Here is a 22,745-nt window from a genome sequence, read left to right as displayed (position 1 = left end):
TAAGCCTTAGTGGCTCAATTTTGAAAAATCAGCTGTCCCAAAAAAAAACAAAAAAAGCAACTCTTTTCAAAAGTGCCAACAATGGTCGGGGTGGGGAAGGAGTCAGTGTTCAATGGGTGTAGAGAGCTCCTGCTGGAATGATGAGAAGGTTCTGGGGATAGTGGTGATGGCGCATGGCACTGTGATCATAATGAATGCCACTGAATTGTATGTTTCCACATGGTTAAAATGAGAAGCATTATGTTTTGTATATTTTACCACAATGAAACTGTGTTCTTCAAAAAAACAAAAGACAACCAAGGCCCCTGGGTCGGCTCCTCTGGAGCGGGGAAGACAGGCCTGTATCCAGGTGGTGGAGACTCAGTGGCCACCAGGGGGCTGGCTTTCCTTTCTTAGGATTGAAAGTGGAAGCTGCCAATGTGTTTTCTTGGGTTTTTGATGTTGGGCGTTGTCTTTCTTTTTCCTGTCTCCCCCTTTCTTTTGTTCTCTGTCTCTCTCCCTCCTTGCCCCTGCCCCTACACACACAGTTTTCCAGCAAGATTGACAAATGGGCCTAGTAGGAGGAACCAGGGAGTGGCTCCCCTAGAGCTGGCAAGGCTGGCCTCTGACCCCACTGCCCCTCCTCCCTCCTCCCTCCTGGCCTAGGCCTATCCCTGCCCCAAACGGCCTGGGCAGGCCACTCTTCCCCAGGGCTCCCCACTGCTCAGCAAAACTTCGCTTGTGCCCCTTCCATGCTGGGCTCTGTGCTGGGCACCGGGGACACAGAAGCAGAAGGCACAGAGCAGAAGGAGGGGTCAGCAAAGACAGAATGGACAGTCAGCCAGGCAGAGGTGGACAGTGGACAAGAGGGAGGCCCAGCAAGCGGGGAAGGCAGGCAAGCAGCCCACCCTGCACAACCAGGCCCAGCTCAGTGACCACTTCCCCAACCAAGGCCCCAGGCAGGGCATGGCAGCGTGAACCTTCCAGAATGGTCCTAAATGTGAGTGCTGCCTCTGCCCCCAGCTACCTACAGGCTGTTGCCTGGGCCTCAGTCTTCTCCCTCTAAAATGGGAGTAATCAACATTCCTCTCCTTACAGGGCCCAGGCCTTCACCCCACCCAGCGCAGGCTCAGCTGACTATGCCCGCAGGCCTGGCGGTTGGGCCTGCTGTGTGCCTGCACCAGCCCCTCGCGTCTCTGTGCCTAAAGCCCTGGCTAAGGAAACACCATGAAGAGCCTATCCAGTGCCACCCCCGCCTGGACCTCCCACCTGCCTGCTTGCTGCTGGCACCTACTTGGCATAGGCCTTCTCCACCAGGGCACACCAGAACTCATTGCGGGAGTTGGAGTGGCAGTAGATGAGCTGGTTGTTGACTGTGGGCAGCCGGTCATCGATGACCACGTCCACCCATTCCCCGAAGCGCCAGAAGTGGAAGTGAAAGATACCCGCGTAGGCGTTGGGCTTTTCAGGGTCCCATTCCTGCTCTTTCCAGTCTGGGATGACCTGGGTGGGGGGAGTGGGGGATAGGATGGAGGGACACAGTGAGGGGATGGCTGGCTTCCTGAGGAAACGGGGGTGCGAGCTTCCGGTGAATCAGAACGGAAAGGAATACTGGGTTCAGGTTCCGACTCTGCCACAAGCCTGCGTGAGACCCAAGTGAATCCTCCCCATCTGCAGGCTCAGGTTCCCATCTCCGCGGGGCTTGGAGGCTCCCTGGGCCTCCTTCCAGCTGTGTTGTTCTCAGAGTGTGTGAGCTTCCCTTTCTCATGCCTCCCTGCAACCTTCCCTGAGACTTCTGTCTACATCTACCACCAGCTCCTGCCTAGTGACCAGCGCCACCATCCACCCACCCAGCTCACCCCAATGCTGGCAGTCCCCCTTGCTGCAGCCCCACTGACTACTTCGCTTTCCCTCCCTCCATCAAATCAGGCCAATCTGAGCACCTCCATCCTCCTGACATCCATCTCCTCCTCTCCATCCTACGGGCACTACCCTGGCCCAATTCCCCATCTCCCCGCCCAGGGACACTGTAACAGTGTCTGCAGTTACATCTACTCTCGCCCCACACAGGCCAACCCAGTCCTGTCACTTCCCTAGAAAATAAGACCCAAACTCTCAATGCACTCCCCCAGCCTCATTTCTCTGCCTCCCCCACGGCAGCCCCCATCCCTGCTCACTGCTCCAGGTTCTTCTTCCTCCTCTTTACCCAGTAGACTTCCATTTGTCCTTTAGTGTCCATCCTCTTCCTCCAAGAAGCCCTCCCTGACTTTTCAGATTAGGCCAGGACCCCTATCTCAGTCTCATGGCCCTTGGCAGCTCTCATCTGAGATACTTACCTTTACCAAGTTATAATTAAGTAACTGTGTGACTTTGAGCTCAGTGTCTGATGTTATCACTGGAATGTCAGTTCTCTGGGGGCAGGGCCATATAGGTCTCGGTCACTGCTATGCACCCAGCACCTAGCCCAGGGCCTGGCCCAGAGAGTATGTTTAGTAAACATGCATTGACTGAATGAATGAATTCAGAGACATTGATGGGGGACACTGAGACACTGATTTTATTACTTATGAATCATCTAGGAAATGCCTGTGACTACCACGAATTATCTCCATCTAATTATCACGATAACCTCTGAGTAGATGACTATTATCCAGTCCTACTTCACAGATGACAATACTCTGGCCCAGACAGGGCGTGTAACTCGTCCAGGGTCACACAGCTAGAAAATACACACATGCTTTGGAGGCAGACCAACCTTGGTTTGAAGCCAGGATTCAAACCCAGATCTGTCTGCCTCTGAAAAATGAGCTCCTTGGCACTGTGGACCACTCTGCACCCAGCCCCAGGCTGGACACTGACAACCAGGTGAATCACAGGGCCCCTCCCCTCAAGAGGCTCCCAGTCTGGTGAGAGAGGGAGGCACCCAGGCAAAGTGCTGAGGCTACACAGGGTGCAGGCGGGGCTATGTGGGAAGGGAGTGCCCCTGTCAAGTCAGGGTGCATGAACCCTGGCCCTGCTGGGCATGGGACCAAGTGGAGCTGAGCCCCATCGGGATCATAAGCAGCTCCTTCTAGAAGAAAACCACTCCAAGTATGGGGGGCACCCAGGCGGAGGAACCAGAGGTACATCAGGAGGCTGGCACTCACCTGAGCGTACAGACCTCAGCCAAAAGCTGCTCCCCACTGTACACTCATTAAGGACACTTTTGTTTGCACATCTTTTACCATCAACAGGGATGTTGGCAAAGGGAAATGCTCCCTAATGGGACATGTGAGACCAAGAAAATGAAAATGCTAACTGCAGTGAGAGGTACTACTGCCCTAATGGAGCCCTGCTGGGTCCCAGGCACAAGGCCAGGCTGCTCACACTAGCACCCCTGAGCCTCACGACAGGCTTTTGAGGCGATACTACTGGAAGGTGCTGGCAGAAGGCTGGCCTCAGGCACGAGTGAAGGAGGCAAGGTTCAAACCCAGGACTTCCCAACCTGGCCACTGTCTGGAACCCAGCAAGGGCTCAACACTGGCTGTTCCTTTCCTCCACCTCCTCACCCTGACTTTTCTGTCAACTCTGTGCCCTTTCTAAGTGAAAACACCCTGACTCCTGGCACTCTCCCCACTTTGCTTTCTGGACAGAGAGCTGTATCAAAAACAGGTCTCATGGGAGGCCAAGGCAGGTGGGTCACTTGAGGCCAGTTCAATACGAGCCTGGCCAACATGGCAAAACTCTGTCTCTACTAAAACAGAATACAAAAATTAGCTGGGCATGGTGGTGTGCACCTGTAATCCCAGCCACTCAGGAGGCTGAGTCATGAGAATCACTTCAACCCAGGAGGCAGAGATTGCAGTGAGCTGGGCAACAGAGCAAGACTCTGTCTCAAAAGAAAAAGAGCGGTTCCATACAGGGTGAGGGTTACCATTCCCACCACACAAATGGGAAGGCTGAGGTCCAGAAAGACGCAAGATCTGCCCAAGCACACAGAGTGACAGGGAGTCCTAAGCTGAGAACGTGGGCCTGGCCCACTGCCTTCACCCCCTCCTTCTGCTCCTGCCCTGTTCTGAATGCTCTGGACTGCATGGCTGGGAGGAAGAGCAGCCCTCGCAAGCTGCTGGGACCTCGGGAGGATCATTAGTCAAACTCGAGGCTTGGCTCTGAGCCCTCTGTGGCTCAAGAAGCTGCTAATGAGGCTCCAGGGCCTGGAGATCCAGAGTCTGGGATCCCCGAGGGCCTCCATTTCCCCTCCTGCTTCACCACCCCTGCACTTGGCATGGGATGGGCCCCAAGCCAGCCTTCTCACCCCTCAACTGCTCTGCTGTCAGCCAGGATGCTGAGCAGGAGGGAGACTGTCCAGACAGGTGTGCTCCAAACCAAAAACCAAAAACCCTCCCACGCCATGCCGGAAATCAAGGAAGCCAGCACAGACTCCTGGGGCCATGTCAAAGGATTCAGGAACCATCCTGAAGAGGTTCCTGCTGGCCAAAGATGAGCTAATTTGAGCATCAATAAGGGCAAAAACAGCAATGGATTAAAACACATCAAGTATGTTCAAATTCATGAGATCAGAATGATACTTAAAAAAACAATTAGTCACTATCAGAGGAGGGTAGGGAATCAAGTCTTTTTTAATTGAAACTGGAAAATTACAGGAAATTTATCCTGTCTCTGTAGACAAACTGTACCACATGGTAACCAAATAGTAGATGGAGGGAAGTCTTGAACTGGAAAAGATTTCCAGCTCATAAATGAGAAAGGAATGATGATATTAGACCACCAGCATTTTACGACCACTGAAGAATGAATGAATTTAGGCGGTGGTCACTGATGGTTTCTAACATCACAAAAAAGAAAGATAACCAGCCATGATGTGTCCCCCGAATGAAGTATACAACATCTTTCACGATGCAGCTGTGACAAAAAAAAGAAAAAAATTGTTCCTAGACCATATCAAGCTTCTAGAGCTAAGTCCCAGGTTACAGGAAATGCAGGGGACAGAGAACATGTTAAACACCACCATAAAGACACAGTCAACAAAACCCACACCATGGGAAACCCCACAGGACAAACGGCCCCGTTTCTTTGATAGATAAATTACTAGGAAAAAATAAAAGATGAAAGAACAATCAACCAATTGCAGTTACGGACTTCTATTTGGATCTCATTCAAACAAACTGTAAAACCTATGCATATTTATAGCACAAATTAGAAATTAGAACAATTACTGGATATTTAATAATATTAAGGGATTATTTTAAAAGTTAGTATTATGGTTTTTTTATTTTTTATTTTTTGATTCCTTATCTGTCAGAGATGCATCCGGAAATATTTACGGATGAAATGAAATGCTGCCTGGGCAAAGTGCAGGTGTAGAGGAAATAAGTGTAGAGGAAATAAGACTAGCCATGGGCTGGCAAGTGTCAAAGTGAAAGGATGGATGCAAGGAGTCCATCAGGCTGTGCTCCCTACCCTCTTGCTGTCTGCAGTAGAAATTCCCCATCACCACGGATACCAGCTACCTGGCCCAGCAGTCCCCGCTCTCACCCTCATCCCTCAAACACTCCCTCCTTCGGGTCCCATCTACCACAACCATCAAACACCCATGCCACTTCAAGCCACCTCACCCATGCACATGTGGCTCCCTCTGCCTCCTTCCCTTTTCTCTCAGGGGCTAGATGAGAGCAGCAGCTTTGAGGGACCTCCTGCCGGGCCCCCCCCAACAGTCGGGCAGCCCCTTCTCCTGGCACCCCAGCATGGTTCTCTCTTCCCTGCCCACTGGGAGGAGCTCCTGGGGGACAGAGGCCAAGTCTGACTCATTCTCAGATCTCCAGCACCCAGCACAGGGCCTGGCCCAGCTCCAAAGCTGGCTGGAATCTTCCTGGGAGGAAAATCCCCCGCACTGGTCACAGTGCAGCCCTGACCGGCTAGTGACCTGTACACACGACTTAATACCACATTACTTGCTGTGGTGCACGGCAGTGACTTCACTTTCAACTGGGCCACCTCTGAGTCTCAGTCTCCTCATCTACCTACACAACCTCCAGGGCTGTTATGAGAACTAAAGGGGACAGCCTTGGAGCTCTTTCATAAACTGTAGAGAGCTGTGCACACATGAGGGGTCATCTGTGTTGGTATACACATGTGTGCCTTCACAGAACAGTCTGAAAATCTCAGGGCTGGGAGGGAGCTGAGATGACCTGGTCAACCTCCTTCCCAAGAGGAGAAAGGAGAAGCTCCCCACCACCTGCTGCGTGCCTATGAGGCTTTACTGACGTGGGCTGACCTGGCAGCAAGGCAAAAGACTGGTGGGATCTGCCACCTCCCTCATAACCCCCTGGGGTGTGATCCATCAATGGCCACCCACTGCAGAATGGGCCCAGAAACCTCAGGGTCCCACCCATGGGTGCACCACAGCATCCCTGGCTCCTGGATTGTCCCTAGACACTCCCACCTAGACCAAAGTGGCTGCTCTCAAAGCCTCCCAGGGTAGTGGCACACAGGGCTCTGCCCAGCTGTGCGACAGACAGAAGACGGGAGTCAGGAGCCCAGGGAGGGAAGCTGCTCAGGACCTGCCTGCAAGTGTGTGCATGTGTGGAGGTGTGTGTGCATGTGTGGAGGTGTGCATGTGTGTGTGGAGGTGTGTGTGCATGTGTGGAAGTCTCTGTGCATGTGTGTGCGTGTGTGTGGAGGTGTGTGTGCGTGTGTGGAGGTGTGTGCGCATGTGTGGAAGTCTCTGTGCATGTGTGTGCATGTGTGTGGAGGTGTGTGTGCGTGTGTGGAGGTGTGTGTGCGTGTGTGGAAGTGTGTGTGCGTGTGTGGAGGTGTGTGCGCATGTGTGGAAGTGTGTGCATGTGTGTGCGTGTGTGTGGAGGTGTGTGTGCGTGTGTGGTGTGTGCACATGTGTGGAAGTCTCTGTGCATGTGTGTGCGTGTGTGTGGAGGTGTATGTGCGTGTGTGGTGTGCATGCGTGTGTGTGTGGTGTATGTGCGTGTGTGGTGTGCATGCGTGTGTGTGGAGGTGTGCGCGCATGTGTGCAAGTCTCTATGCGTGTGTGCGCGCCCGTGTGGAGGTGTGTGTGCCCGTGTGGAGGTGTGTGGAAGTCTCTGAGCGTGTGTGTGCACGCGTGTGGAGGTGTGTGCACACGTGTGTGGTGTGTGTGCGTGCGGAGGTGTGTGTGCACGTGTGTGGTGTGTGTGCACACGTGCGGAGGTGTGTGCGCACGTGTGTGGTGTGTGTGCAGGTGTGTGGACGTGTTTGCGCGCGTGTGGTGTGTGTGCACGTGCGGAGGTGTGTGCGCACGTGTGTGGTGTGTGTGCAGGTGTGCGGAGGTGTGTGTGCGCGTGTGGTGTGTGTGCGCGTGTGCGGAGGTGTGTGTGCGTGTGTGGTGTGTGTGCACGTGTGCGGAGGTGTGTGCATGCGTGTGGAGGTGTGTGCGTGTGTGCAGGTGTGTGGACGTGTGTGCAGGTGTGCACACGTGTTGAAGTGGGTGCGTGTGTGTGGTGGGCACCCCCTGCCTTCTCGGGAGAGCAGAGCCCTGCTGCTCTCTACCAGAGACCAGGGTATCGATGTACCAGAATGGCCACGGCGGGTCCTGTTCATGGGGCGGCTGAGACAGGGCAGGGATCCCCAGCTTTGGAGCAGCCCCCCCCTCCCCTGGGCCTCCGGCTCCCCAGCAATCATGTGAAGGCTAATGGTCTCTACTGGGCCGCTCCGAGGTGGCGATGGTGATGGAGGGGGACACACTCCCCCATGGCCGCTCTCTCAAACCACAGAGCCAGGCCAGGTTCCTGCCCACGCCTCCGCCCCGCGCCTGCTGCCATCGGCACTGGCCTGTGATGCCTCAGGAACTCACTTCAGCTCTCCACAGGTTCTCCTGTACCCCCACCCCCAGGATAACTGAGAGGGGAGACCCTGTGTCTATGGTGATTGGGGCAGTAACCATGGGCAAACTCAGGGAGGGAAGGTGACCGTGTGCGGGCTCCAGGAAGCTCAAGCACTTTGTGGACATTTGCCCATTTCACCCTCACAACAGTCTCAAGGGAGGTGCCATTGCTGGCCCCAACTCACAGATGAGGAACAAGCTCAGAGGTTGCCCAGGGCCTTCCAGTTGGCAGGGTGGGGCGGGCTATGTCGCTCACCGCACTCGCTGCCTCTCTGGGCACAGAGCTCAAGGAAAGGCAGGTCTCTTTCCCTGTGGTTTCTCGTGGTTTCCAGGGAAAATGGGTTATTTGCCATTCCTGCACTCTGGGGATAGAGCCAGGCCTCTACTGCTGTCCTGAGGCTGGATTCCTCTGTCTCGGGCACCTCCAGGAGTGGCTGGACGGCAAGTTTGGGGAGGGGATGTCAGGGAAGCAGAGACCCCGAGAGACGGGCGGGGGTTTGGGTGCGGAGCTGGGGAAGGGTTCTGCGCATGCTGTGAGGGGTGTGTGAAAGGGAAACCAGGGGGCAGCAGCTACTCCGAGGTGGGCATGAAAGGGGCTGTGAGACCCAGGAGAGTGGTGGGGTTGGATTTTGAAGCAGGGCTCATTCCGAAACAAAACCACCGGTGAGGCCCCCAAGGCAGGGCTTGACTTGGTCTCCAGAAAAGAAGGCAGCCCAGTCTGAGCCTGGGTTCTCAGGTGGGTGGGGCCCATCTCCCCAGTTTATCCCAGGGGCCAGTGTCATGGGGCCAAAGGTCCACAGGCCCAGAGCCTGGCCTGCCCACACCTGCTTCCAGCCCCTCCATGCCCTCTGTGACCTGGGCAGGCCTCCTCCTCTGGGCCTCAGTTGTCTCTGTCCAAAAATGAGTGAGTTTGAGAGTGGTGATGAGGGAACAGAGCTGTGAGGAAGGATCAAGTGGGGCACTAAAGTCACGTGGCCTTGGGGTTACATCTTGCCCATGTCAGTCTAGCCCGGCAGTTGGACAATTCCCGGAGGGTGGGGCTGGAAGGGCCTTCACAGAACCAAGCTGTTCACTCTGGAAGGTCTGAGGCTGGGAGGGGGTTGGGAGCTGCCTGAGCACACACAGCTCATCCGTAACAGAGGCCAGACTAAACCCAGGCATGGGCCTGACCTCACCCCACCCCTCACAACTCTGCCCTTCCGTCCACACTCTGCCCAGTGGCCCTGCAAGGCAGGGAGACTCGAGATTGCACCTGGTTTGGTGCCTTCCTACCACAAACCCTCGGCAGCGCCCAGATGGCACCTCCCTCAGCACAGCTCTCTGCACACCCCACATGGAGGCAGCTCTGGGGCTACCAGAGAAACAGTCAGGGCTGGAGGCTCCTGGCCAGCCTCAGGAGATTCAGTGAAGCCCCTGATTATTCCAGGCCTCCTCCTTGGAAGCTGGCAGGGGCTGGGGGAGTGTGGGAAATGGCCAGGGAGCAGGTGTTTGAGGCTGTGAGGGCTTGTGAAGGGGATGGGGGCTGATGGCGAGAGAATGCACACCACCAAGGCCAGGGCACAGGCTTTATTGGGGACCTGCAGTGGGCACAGCAGAGGCACTTAGGCCCCGGGACAGATTGGCTGGGGAGATAGGCAGTCGGGACTAAGAGGGTCCCCAGAGCTGCAGGGAGAGCTCAAGCAAAGAGGCAGAAGGGCAGGGCCACTGTGCATGGGCCTGGCCTCCCGGCGTGCTCAGCAGGGCAGGCGACGGCCAGGACTTCTTCAAGCCTGTCCCAGAACGGGCCCCAGAGCTGAGTCAGAATAGACCAGCGCTCAGCCCACAGCCACTCTCTCACTCTCCCACCCACAGAATCTCAGCTGCAGCATGCTGCCCCAGCCTGCACACCTCCGAGGTGGGGCTCATCCTCCCGGCAGCCCCAGCCTTGGGGGACGGCCCTGACTCTCTGGCCCTCAGTGCATCTGTTCTAGAGCCGCAAGTTCCTTGACAGCTCTGCTTCATGACGGGAAATGTCTTGGACGCATCTCTGACTGGCTGAGGACAAAACACAGGACTGGCCTTAAGTCAGGGTGCTGGGGACAGTGGCTTAGCTGTACTTGGCTGATGTTAGGTGCAGGTCAGGCACTCCCCCAAAAGGGGGGCTCTTTGGGACTGTGCAATGTGAAGGGGAATGAGGCTCGGAGCCAGAACTGAATCTGATGAAAATTGTGCCTCAGTTTCCCCATCTGTTTGGTGAGTGAGTTGCACCCAATGACCTCAGAGGTTAGCATTCTGCCGTCACACCACTGCCGCCTGCAGCCCACTTGGGACCATCAGCCATTGTAACTGCCCACCACGCCTTCACCCTGCACCCCTCAGCTGCACTGAAGAAGCCCAATAAATGCCAACAGATGCTACCTCAGGACGAAGCACTTGCCTTCCCTGACCTGCAAGCTCAAATGAGCCTGACTCCCCAGCAGGGGATACTTGAGGCCCTGGCGAATCCACTCTTTCCAGCTCCAACTTCCCCTAAGGCAAAGGGAACCCCCTTTACTAATCCGCTCCCTGTTTCACTGTCTGAACTGCAGTCTCCTAGCTCAGGAAGCCCCCAGGCCAAGGTCATCAGGACCAGGCCCCTGTTAAGAGCCATCCTTGAACCAGCAGCAATGACGAACAGATAATCTAAAATTGCACTTGTTCCTAGGGCAAGAATAGACCTCTAGAATACATCCATATGAATACAGCATGTTCTCTCTCATGGATATGTGTATGTAGAGACAGATCTCTGTGTAACCTCCCCCTTCACTTCTCCACCCTGAAGTCAGGTCCAGAAGAGCCACAGCTGGGCCTCCACAGCCTCCAGGGCGCCAGCCATTCTCCACTGCCCAAATCCGCCCCTGCAGCAACCCTGCCCCACATCCTGAGGGCTGCCAAGGTGTTGTGGGACCAGCAGCCCGGACACAGGCTCCGGCAAAGGGCACCGAGGCCAGGGAACAGTGAGTGCCGGTTTGCTGGACTCCCCGTGGAGACTGCCCCATCACCTCCGTCTCCCTGACTCTGGAGGAAGTGGATGCTGGGTTTTTCAATCTTCGTCTGTGTCTCTTGGTCTTTCTCAGTCTCTCTCTCCCACAATGAAGCAGAGAGAAGGCAGATGGCCCCGGCCTCCCTGTCCATGCACACTGGCCCCGAGTAGGCCTCTATTGTCTAGAGCAATGCGGCGGCCAGTCCAGCTTGTAGGCTATGGAGCCTTGGAATCTTCCTCCTGTGAGCTGGAGTGCTGGCACCAGGGAGAAGCAGAGGAGGAAGGGCGTGGGACTCAGGGGGCTTCTGGGCAAGCCCAAGACAGGCTGAACAGTGAGAAGAATGGCCCCAAAACTATAGGGGGGAAGATGGCAGGGGCAGGGGAGAGCACAGGTGGGCGAGAGGAGGGCAGCAGGCGCAGATGCCATCAGAGCTGGTTAAAAACCACGGAGGCCTTGAGGTTAGTGGGTTCCACACCCTCGCCAAAGGTGATGAGGAAGTACATAACCTTGCGGATCTTGGCCAGGTCCGACAGGCGCTCCCCAAACTCCAGGGCGTCGGCCTCGTTCCAATCCATGGCATCCGAGTCCTCCTTGCGCCAGAAGATGGCAGTGGGGTCCAGCAGCTGGCGCGTCATGAGGTTGGTGAGGTCAGGCGTCCAATTCTGCGAGGTGCCTGTGATGGTGACCTTGCCTGGCTTGTCCAGCACGACATGCCAGCGCTCGAACTGTAGCCGCTGCTGCTGGGTGAAGTCGAGGCGGTACACAGACTCCACTGGCCGCAGCAGCTTCTCCCCATCCTGGCGCTTCTCCCCACGCTGCTTCAGGCTCTCCACACGTAGCCGCATCTGCCTGGTCAGGTCATGGTCCAGGACCAGTGGCATGTCCAGTTGTGGCTGCTGCGGCCTGTCCTCTGCCATGGCCCAAGTGCTGCTGCCACCAATACCAAGGACCCAAGTGGGCTGGAGCCTGGAACCGTGGAGAGAAGAGGCCACCAAAGGGGTGCCCCGCCTACCTTCTGCCCTTCCCTCTTCCCCTCCCTTTGTCACTGGCCCTTCCCAGCCCCACCCAATTCTCAAAATGGGGTGTGTGTGACGGGTGGGAGTCCCCATCTGCCTCCACTCCAGTCCCCACAGAAGCGATAATGCAGGCCCTGCAGGCAGGCAGAGGGTGGCAGGCTCCTTGGGGACCAGGTCGCTGATGTCAATTGCTGTGGCAACAGCCCTGACTACTAGGGCTGGGCTGGGCGCTGGCTTGTTTGTGAAGATGCGAGCACTTCGTAAGTCAGTGATGGGGAGCAATCCTCACTGGAGGTACACAGGAGAGGATGAAAGACCCGCAGGACCAGGTGGAGAGGCCAGGACCAGAGAGGGCTCAGTGATTGGAGATCTGTAGTCACCTAAGCCAAACCTTGGAGTCACCCCTGACACCTGCCTCCCCCTCACTCCTCTACACCCATCACCAAAGTCTGTCGATTCTGCTTCCCAAACACCCTGGGACCCTTCCCCTCCAGTCCCACTGCCAGGATCTCAGCCCAGCTACCACATCTCACCCAGACCCGTAGTTCTCGAGACTTGAGTGAGCATCAGACTCACCCTCAGGACTTAACACACAGATTGCTGGACCCCCTCCCAGAACTCCTGGTTTATCAGGGCTCTGTGGGCCTGAGAATCTGCATTCCTAACCACCTCCCAGGCGACATGCTGCTGGGCCAGGGACTGCGCCTTGAGCATTACTGACCCGGGTGACACTGGCGGCTGGCTGTGCCACAGCCCTGCACCATGGCCACCACAGGACCAGGCTTCACTTCTACCCAAATCCCACCACTTACTCCACCTGAATTAATCCTCAGTTTCCCGCAGGAGACTTGCGGCAGAGGAAGAATCTGGCAAATGTTTATATCCCCAGGGCCCAGGGCAGAACCAGGAGCTCAGCCTTTATACTGGGGAAAAGAAAGAACTGGAATGTGTGAGTGGAGCTGCAGTTGCGGAGAGGGTGGGGATGGGAGTTAGAGAGTGGCCGTCGCCACAACATGCCACACACAGAAAAGAGGACAGAGTCAAGGCCAAGGTATAACAACGGAAAACAATCTGAAGGGTCTAGACCACAAGCACGCTCAATTGTGAGACGGTGGCTAATCAGTGGGATCCTGGGCTACCTGAACAGCAGAGGGGCACCAAGGCAGACAGAATACCTGGTCCTGTTAAAACCACACTGCAAGCCCTGGGTCAGCTCTGCAGGTCATTGGCAGCAATTCCCCCAAGGGTATTTGAGAGAACCATACAGCTAGAAGTCCAACTGCCTGATCCTCACAGAACCTTTTGCTTTGTAGCTGGAGGGGCAGGGGAGAGGGGAACAATTTGGCTAAGGAACTACCATGGGAGGCGTGCCTTTCCTCCATATGGGGGAGCTGTTTCTATCCTTTCCAGCACCACATTCTGCTTTTTATTTGTTGAATTGCTCAGTTTTGGCCTGTGACACACCTGTCCCGAGAGGGTAGGAAGTGTGTCTTGTCATCACTCTAGGCCAGCACCCAGAACAGGGCCTGCCACACAGAAGGCCTCAGAAATGCTTGTTGAACGAACGGATGAACGAACAAATGAATGAATGAATGAACGAAAGAACGAATGAATGAATGGATAAACAAAAGAACGATTTCATTCATTCATCCATTGAAAGAATGAATGAATGAACAGATGAACGGATGGATGAATGAATGAATGGATGAATGAATGAATGGATTAATGGATTAATGGATGAATGAATGAACAGATGAATGAATGAATGAATGAATACATGAATGAATGCATGAATGAACAGATGAATGAAATGAATGAATGAACGGATGAATGGATGACACTGACAAGGGACAGGTGATGTGATGGACCATGGGGCCCAAGCCCAAGGCCAGGAGGAAGGTGGACAGGTGGGGAGACAGTACACAGGTACTGGCCAGGGCCAAAATGAAGAGTAGCGGCAGGTAAGTGTCAGGGTTGGAAGTGAGCAAGATGGCTGGAAGGTGAGGTCAGAGAGACTGGGCCTTTGGCTGAAGACCTCCAGGGAGAGCAGTCCTGGGCCCAGGCTGTGGCATGGCAGCAAGTGACCAAGGTGGCTGAAGGTGAAGGCTGATGGAGAGGAGATGAAGAACTAAGACAAGGGTAAAAGGGCAAAGCGAGAGGGCGGACACAGTAAAGCCTGGGACACAACAGTTCTCGGGGTAGAATGGGCTGGGAAATGGGAGGAGCCAAGCCCTTTGTGCCCAGGTGACTGGGCAGGGCAGCTGGCTGATGGGGACAGCAACACAGTGGGCTGAGGTTGGGAGCCCAGTGAAGAAGCCAAGTGCTTGTATGGAGACGCCATGGTCCGGAAGCAGCACTGGGGAAGGAGGATCCCCTATTTCTGGATCCTGAGGGATGGGGTAAGGGGGGTGTGATCAGCTTCTACTGATGAGGATTTAGGGGCACAAGACCCCTGGGGAGGGCCTGAGTAGGGTGGCACCAAGCTTCAGGAGGCTGAAGGTGGAGGACGGTTGTGACGGGAGCTTGAGTCTTACAGACTGGGCAGGAGGGAGGAGAGGTGGGAGTTAAGGGAAGGCCTGGGGAGAAAGGGATGGAAAAGGGAGGGGAGCAGGCAGATGGGGTGGACTGAGGCTTGTGGGCAAAGGAGCAGGCAGGATGCAGGAGGCTGCGTCTGGGGGCTGGGGCCACTGATGTCCACAGACCTCTGGGCAGCCATCAGACACCTTGGGAGGACCCACCCAAGGCTGGATGTAGCAATGAATACAGAGGAGAAAAGCAAGCTCTAAACTTGCAGATGTAATTGCAAAAATGCATATGAGAAAACAAAACAAGGCTGGGCACAGTAGCTCACACCTGTAATCCTAGCACTTTGGGAGGCCGAGGCAGGTGGATCACGTGAGGTCAAGAGTTTGAGACCAGCCTGGCAAACATGGTGAAACCCCATCTCTACTAAAAATACAAAAATTAGCCGGGTATGGTGGTGGGCGCCTGTAATCCCAGCTACTCGGGAGGCTGAGGCAGGAGAATTGCTTGAACCAGGGAGGCGGAGGTTGCGGTGAGCCGTGATTGCACCACTGCACTCCAGCCTGGGCGACAAGAGTGAAACTCCAACTCAAAAAAAAACAAAACAAGCAAAATCCTCTTTAACACCAAGTGGAAAAAACACTAGAAGGAAACACAGAAAACCCTTAACACTGATTGTGTCTGACAAATTAAAACCTTAAGTGACTTTGTACATCCTTGTACTTTTTCAAGCCTTCCGTCCCCAGGACCTACTACGGTTCTCAGGGCACAGCTGGTGCTCCATCCATGTGTGCTAAGGGAACTGCTTGGTAACTAAAGAGCAGGAACTGCTAATATAACCGGGTCAGGGACAGAGTGGGAGGCATTTTTAAATGCTCTCACTGGCCTCTCCCAGGCCCCACCCAGGGTTGCTCACCCCAGCACTCTCTCCTAGAGACAATCAGGCATTCGACTGGGACTCTGGTCACTTCTGTGCTTTTTTTTTTTTTTAACCACGAGCTGCCTGACTCCCCCTGGGCCCAGGCCTGGCCCTGTGGCTCAGAGCAGGCATCAGGTCTGCCCCTGTGCCCGGGGCTGCCCCAGGCTCCAGAGAGGTGAGCTCACAGCTGACCTTGGCTTAGGCCAGGCCAGGACCAATGGCAAATGTTCAACCAAACTGTTGCATCCTGATTTCAAGTTCCTAAAACCTGGTCACCTGAAGTCCACTGCCCTGCCCTCAGGGAATGTACCATCAAGTCAGGGAAGCTAAAATGACCCCATCAGGGACCCCGTAGGATCAGGGCACGAGGCTAAGAGATGTCTGGCAGAACAGAGAAGCAGGTGGGGCATCTGGAAGGGGGCAGGGGAGGGAATTTAACAAGTGCAGAGAGTGTGAAAGGCAAGGGTTTGCCTTCCTCTGGCCCCTTTAATCCTCCACAACCCTAGGCGCTGGAAAGGTCAATTTACACTGAGGACAAAAACAGCTAGCAGCGGACCCAGCCGGCATCAGATCCAGTTCAGGCTGGCTTCCAATCCTGTGAGGGGTAAGGGTGGCTTCCTGTGGGGGAGGTGTGTTGGGGGCATATGTGTCGAGGGTGTGATGCTCAGTGTGTCTGAGGCTCAGAATCCCCAAGTGTGAGGTGGGGAGGGCAGGGGTGCAGCTCAGGCTGGGCAGCACCCCCACTGCCCTTCCATGGAGAAAACAAGGAGGCCCTGCAGGGCAACAGGCCCAGAAAGTGAGGGGTGACAACAAACAGAGCCCAGTCAGCAGGGACGAGGGAGGGAAGGTACAGTAATGAGCTCCGCAGGGCCCTGAGCCTCCTTCTGGGATCCATGGGCTAGCACCACAGCAGCACAGGAGGCAAAGCGCAATTAGCCAGGAGCGCCCAGACCCGCCCTGGCCTCCCTGGGACCCAAGCTGCTGTAGATCAGCCTCTTGGCCCTGGCAGCCTCGCAGACCAGCCAGGCCAGGTGCCCCAACCCCCTGCAATAGGCACCTTTGGCCCACAGATAAACACGGGCCTCCTGCCTGCAGTCCTGGGCCCGCTCTTCACTGGTAAGAGGCAGAGCTGCACCAGGAACCGCTTGGGGCCAAGCCCAGGGCAGAACACACAGGCTTCCACCTACAAATGGCCAGACGGATGGCCTCCCCAGGAGAGGACCCGGTGGAGTGAAGCCCAGAGCCACAAGGCCCTGGGAGGTCTGGGACAGCAAGGCCGACCATGGGGCTGCTGGGTGGCAGCTGAGTCCAACAATTTGGAAAGGAGCTCGGCTCCCAAAACTCTCCTGAGCCTTCTCTACTCCACGTCCCTGGTGGCCTCAGCAGGGACATATACGTTGGGCCAATTCTGCCTGTGGGGAGCTCACCTCATGGGGGAGGTGAAAGATAAAACAGGCAATTACAGGGCAAGGTGGGAGGTGGGGACAGCCCTACAGGATGCCCATGTGCCCCTTCAGCCCCTGACTGAGCCCTCATCTAGCACGGCCTGGGCTCTAAGGCAGGGGGACCTTGTTCTGGGCTCAGAGAAGGGGGTGGGAGCCTGGAAGCTGGAAAGTGAGGACCAGCCCAACACCCAGAGCACAGAACCAGGCTCCAGCCCTCTGTGGGCCTTCAGGCGTAGAACTAAAATGAGCCAACGGGTGGCTCTCGGAAGCCCTCCTGGCTCAGGTGCCCCATGAATACCCACATCCACATGCTGCAACCATGGCCTCTGCCAAGGCCCCAGGGGCCCTATAGCAGGCAGGGCTCCCACCCTGCAGGACCATTGGGGCTAGGCCTCAGGGATGCCCACCCTGGAGTGGCTTTGAAAGGTTACACCCCCGTTCTGCAGACTCAAGAGCAAGACACCTATCAGAGTCTCAGCCTCGCCCAAGGGCACTGCTCCCTCTGATGGCCAAGGGATACCTCAGAGAATGAGGAAAATCTCAGTCTTGCACAGGAGTACCTTACCTGTATGTTCTATGATATTCATTATCATAACACTGGTAGGCACAGCCACCTTTGGCCAAGCACCACGCCACACAAGGCTCGTTGAGTGCAGCATCTGGTCTCACCCTCACCACTCCCCAAGAGACAGCCACTCCGATTGTCCTGATTTTGCTGATGAGTCACCTGAGGCCAGCTCCAAAGCTACCAAGCGCTGAGGCTCACTGCCAAGCCTGGGAGATGCAGGTGTCCAGTGCCCCTCAGCCCCACTGCCAGCCCCTCCCAAGGGATGGCAGAAGGGCAGGGGTGAGCAAGGGGCCATGACCAGAGTCTCCCTGCAGTCCCTGACACTAATTCTTCAGGAAGCCAGGGTCTGCCTCCACTCTGGTCTCCCTGCCTCCTGTGCACTGAAGCTAAGGCCCCGCTGCCAAGTGCTGGGATAGGCGGTCGGGTTGCAGGACCAGAGCCCATTCTTTCCAACGCAAACCCTTTGGCCCTAGTCCAGAACACCAGAGCTTGGAACCGGGAGTCGTGACGCTGGGGATCGCCAACCCACCCTTGCTCAACAACTGGGAAAAGTCAGGCCCAGAGGAGGACAGCAACCAGCCGAGTCACACAGCAGGTCTGTGTCTGTCAGGGGTCTCTTGAGCCCCACCAGAGGTGTACGCTGCACACTAAATGTGATGCACACAGCTTCCACATTTCACAGGTGCGTGTTAATCCACCAAGTGTCCCCAACAGTGGGGACGGGGAGAACATATCAGAATGACCTTGGGAGCCCCACAGATTCCCAGTGCCTGCCCAGCTGGAGGGTGAGAGATGGCAATTCTGACGCTCGGCCAGAACTGGGGTCCCCCACCCCATCCCTGGCACAGGCTTTTGAAAGTCTCATCTGCCACGTTCAGGTTCCGCCTGTCTGGCAGTGAGAGCCGCAGGCTGCGTTCACACCCCCCAGCACCCTGCCCCACCCCGCCCCAGGCCTCACCTTTTGCCACAGCGACTCCCGGGAGGCAAGTGATGAGCAGGCTGCCACAAACCAGCAGTTGCCCACCTGGCCCTGGTGCAGGTCGTGGGAGCTGATGCCATCCACAAAGAGGCGGGGGTCCTCGCAAATGTCCTGCAGAGACGGTGAGGAGAGAGCGTGAGGGGCTGAGGAGCATGCGGATGCCCCCCATGGCAGAGGACATGGCAGACACAGACATGACAGACAGACTTGCTGTGTGACCGTGAGCATGGAGAGTCACCTGCCTACCACCACAGACTCGGGGCCCCATGTGGCCCATCTGCTTCCTGCTTGCCCCTCACCCCGTGGTCCTGCCTGGGATCCCTCTCCCCTTCCTGGCTGGAGAGGACTCCTCTGCTAAAGATTTGCTGATGAAGAACCTGTGGGAAGACGTCAGAGCGCCAGACCCAGGGCACTGCCTTCCTTCTGCCCGCTGCGCCCCTCCCTAACCAGCAAAAGCTCTGTTCCCTTCTGTCTCCAGCACCAGCAGCCTGAGTGCCCACCCCCGCCAGCCCACAGGGGCCCAGCAGGATTAAGTGGGGTGGGAGTGCAGGCATGGGGCAAACACCCAAATCCCATGTGGGGAGTACAAAGTGAGGGGCCAGTGGGGAGCAGTGGGCCAGGCCCCGCAAGGCACTTGACTCGTACAGTCTCATATCTGATCCTCATGCCGCCCAAGGAGCGAGGAGTTGTCATTCCATTGTATGGGTGAGGAATGGAGGTTCAGAGAGGGACTGTGACTTGTCAAAGGCACACAGCAAGCAAATGCTCAAGTGGAACAAAAACTCAAGTGGAGTAAAAACTTCGTCCCCTCCCCTCCCCTCCCCTCCGCTCTCCTCCCCTCCCCTCCCCTCCGCTCTCCTCCCCTCCTCTGTTCTTTTCTTTTCTGACACAGTCTCGCACTTTTGCCCAGGCTGGGGTCTGGAGTGCATTGAGTACAGTGGCGCAATCTCGGCTCTCTGCAACCTCCACCTCCTGGGTTCAAGCGATTCTCCTGCCTCAGCCTCCCAAGTAGCTGGGATTACAGGGGCCCACCACCATCCCCAGCTAATATTTATATTTTTAGTAGAGACACGGTTTCTCCATGTTGGCCAGGCTGGTCTCAAACTCCTGACCTAAGGTGATCTGCCCACCTCGGCCTCCCAAAGTGCTGGGATTACAAGCATAAGCCACCGCACCCAGCCTCCATTTTTATTTTCTACAGAGACCGGCGGGCATGGCCCAAGAGGCTGCTCCATGAGACATAGCCAGGGAATCCGGCCAGGGCAGCCACTGACCAGGGAATGATCCATGAGCAATTGGCTGCTCTCAGGCCCAGCACTTCCTAATTTCTGGAAGCCCCTTGCCCTGCCTGCCAAGAGAGAGGCAGCCCAGGGGGGCTCCAGTACCAGTTGCCCTCTGCACCTGCCCCTGTCCCAGGGGGGCTCCAGTACCAGCTGCCCTCTGCACCTGATGCTGCCCAAGAAGCTCTGGCTCGGGTTTTCCACCTCTTCCTGCGGTGGGGGTATTTTCCTTAAAAGGCCCCTGAGGCAGTGCTGTGAAAGGCAAAAGCATGGGCTTTGGTTTCGGACTGGAGACTGAATTCCAGCTCCTCACTCGGCAGTCTGGCGAGCTCTCTGCGCCTCGGCTTTCTGATTTACAAAGTAGGAACAACGATTTCTTTATGTTGTTGGATTTCGGTTTTTGTTTTTTTTTTCTTTTTTTGAGACATGGTCTCATCTGTCACCCAAACTGGAGTGCAGTCACAATCACAGCTCACTGCAGCCTCAACCTCCTAGGCTCAAGCGATCCTCTGGCCTAAGCCTCACGAATAACTGGGACTGTAGGTCCACACCACCACACTCAGCTAACTCTTAAATTTTTTGTAGAGATGAGGTCTTACTATGTTGCCCAGGCTGGTCTCAAACTCCTGAGCTCAAGCAATCTTCCCACCTCAGCCTCCCAAAGTGCTGGGATGACAGGCTTGAGCCAACGTGCATGGCCAATAATTTCTACTTTGCGAGGAGAAATCAGTGTATGTAAAGTACTAAGCCCAGGGCCTGACCCAAAGCGAATGAAAGTCTCCTTCAATGTTCAGGTGCTAGGAAGCTATGCCCAGACCACCATGGGTAGCTCCAGCACCAAGAGATGCAACCAGGAAGGGTCAGCTCACCCTGTGTTCCCCGAGCTGTAATCACCCCGCCCCAAGGCCTGAGCTAGGGGTGGGGCCTGGCCTGATCCCTAGCCCTGGCCCAGGGAACAGAGCAGGCCCCTCCTCCTCTCCCATTGCCTCACCGAGCTGAGGAAGCCACTGCTCCCCAGGGGTTGTGGGTACGGTGGAGGGTGGGGACAGGCAAACACTGAGACATGCCTTTCATGCACCAGGCATCCTGCTAGCACCACAATCCATCCTCACCATGGCACTGAGAGGTAGGCAATAGTTCCCTTTTACAGATGAGGAAACTGAGGCCCAGGAGGTTGAATACCATGCCCTGGCCACACATCACGGGCAGATGGCAGCAGCCCTCTGCCTGCCTCCACTCCAACGGGCACGCCCGAACTAGTTCCATCCCAAGAGCTTCTGTGATCCTACCACAGGCGGCCAGCAGAGGGCGGAAGAGGCAGGAAGACAGAATTTGAATGTCTGCTCCCTGTCTACTGGCTGTGCAACTTTGGGCCTCACCCATGCAGACGAGATAAATGACCATCCCTGCAGGGTTGTGTAGGGACTCTACAGATGGCGGAGCAGAGCAGTGGCAAGGGAAAATGGGGCAGAGGGCCCCTAGTTCCCACCAAGATGGGGACCCTGCCTGTCACCTCTGCCCAGAATAACCAGTTTTAGAGGGTCAGAGAAAAGGCTAGAATGCCCCCAAGGGCATGAGCAGCTCCTGAGACCTGGCCCCTCCTTCCAGTTGGCACCACAGGGTGCCCCAGGGCCAACCTGCACGGCGGCTTCTGCAGAGCACAGGTCTAGGAAACCCAGTGAGGCTACCTGCTCTCATCCATTCCCAAGGGCACCCCCTCAGGAAGCACAGGCAGGAAGAAGGGACTCGCCTCCCCTCCCCGCTGCCCTCCTATCTTCCCTCCCAGCCCTGGCCCACACCCCATAACCAGCCCATCCTCTGAGCCAGAGGGAGCTATGACTTAGCTTCTGTTCCCTGAGGCCAGGAGGGCAGGCAAGACGGGGAAGGGAGAGGGGCTTCCATATACAGAGAACCCCAGCTACATCCCTGGGAAGAGAAACAGCTACCACCTACCATTACCAGGGTCTATGGCAGGAAGTGACTCAGGTGTCCCTCCACTTCAGATTCTCCCAGCCGGTGTCCTAAGACAGACACACGACTGCCCCATCCCACAGAGGAGGAGGGTGAGCCCAGGACAGGGCAGTGATGTCCAAGATAACAAGGCAAGTAAGTGGGCCAATCCGATGGGACGCCCTAGGTCTGCTGGGCTCCCAACCACGGTCTCCCCACACTGAGCACCACAGCTGGGGCAGACCTGAGGTGCAGATCCAACCAGATCTGGGCCCCAGAACAGGGCTCTGGCCCCAGACACTTCTCCAGTCCTTGAGAGACAGACGGAGCTCGGGAGTCTCAATTCCCAGATTCCATCACCCTGACTTGCTGTGGAAGAGCAGGGACCTGGGAGCAATTGTGCAGCCTGGGAAGGAGCAGACAGAGCAGAAGACAGCCAGGCATGTTCCCACTGCCAGGAGAGGCTCAGGGTCACCAGCTCTCACCAAGAGACGCCACCTGAGGTTGGTGGCACCTGGAGTCTGCTCTGGAATCCAGGGGCCACCTTGGGGCACCTGTAAAGGAACAATAGTAGAAATATCTCATGATGACTGGGCACCTGCTACGTGGCAGGCACCGTGCAAAACAACCCTGTGAGTGGGCACAGTTGGCATCCCCTTTTTACGGATGAGGAAACCAAGGCACAGAAAGATTAAGTCACTTGCTCAGAGCCACACAAGAAGAGGTGAACTGAGATTCAAATTCGGGCGGTCTGGCTGCAGTCTCCAGGTAGACTAGGTTTGTTTGTTTGTTTGTTTGTTTTTTAGATGGAGTCTTGCCCTGTCGCCCAGGCTGGAGTGCAGTGGCACGATCTTGGCTCACTGCAACCTCCGCCTCCTGGGTTCAAACAATTCTCCTGCCTCAGCCTCTAGAGTAGCTGGGACTATAGGCGCCTGCCACCACACCCAGCTAATTTTTCTATTTTTAGTAGAGACAGGGTTTCACCATGTTGTCCAGGCTGGTCTCAGGTGGGCTAGGTTTTATGGGTGACAAAGCCATCCTTCCTTCACCTGTCTCCCTGCACCTGTCCTAACCCAGATTAGGGGGTATCTCACTGGATAGCAATGAGACCAAGGGGTTTGGGATGCCCAGGCCCTCACCCCTGCCACCATGGGGCCAGGCTTCTCAAGTCCAGTGTTTGTCCTTCCGCTTTTCCTGGGCCACTGGCTGGA

General features: G+C 56.1%; 1 protein-coding gene across 1 annotated transcript in view; it reads right to left on the bottom strand.

Annotated features, from left to right (window-relative positions):
* The window catches only part of CAPN5 (calpain 5), a 57,569-nt gene that overhangs the window by 12,341 nt on the left and 22,483 nt on the right, over positions 1-22,745 (bottom strand). The window contains exons 3-4 of the mRNA XM_008020222.3: positions 18,284-18,415; positions 1,274-1,482 (exon numbers count right to left, since the gene is read on the bottom strand). Coding sequence (XP_008018413.2) covers positions 1,274-1,482; positions 18,284-18,415 — 341 coding nt within the window. The remainder of the gene's footprint in view (positions 1-1,273; positions 1,483-18,283; positions 18,416-22,745) is intronic.

This window comes from Chlorocebus sabaeus, chromosome 1 (genome assembly GCF_047675955.1).
Source record: "Chlorocebus sabaeus isolate Y175 chromosome 1, mChlSab1.0.hap1, whole genome shotgun sequence".
In the NCBI taxonomy this organism is placed as follows: Eukaryota; Metazoa; Chordata; class Mammalia; order Primates; family Cercopithecidae; genus Chlorocebus; species Chlorocebus sabaeus.
The sequence above is the reverse complement of the archived record's forward strand: the minus strand, read 5'-3'. Positions and strand labels throughout refer to the sequence as shown.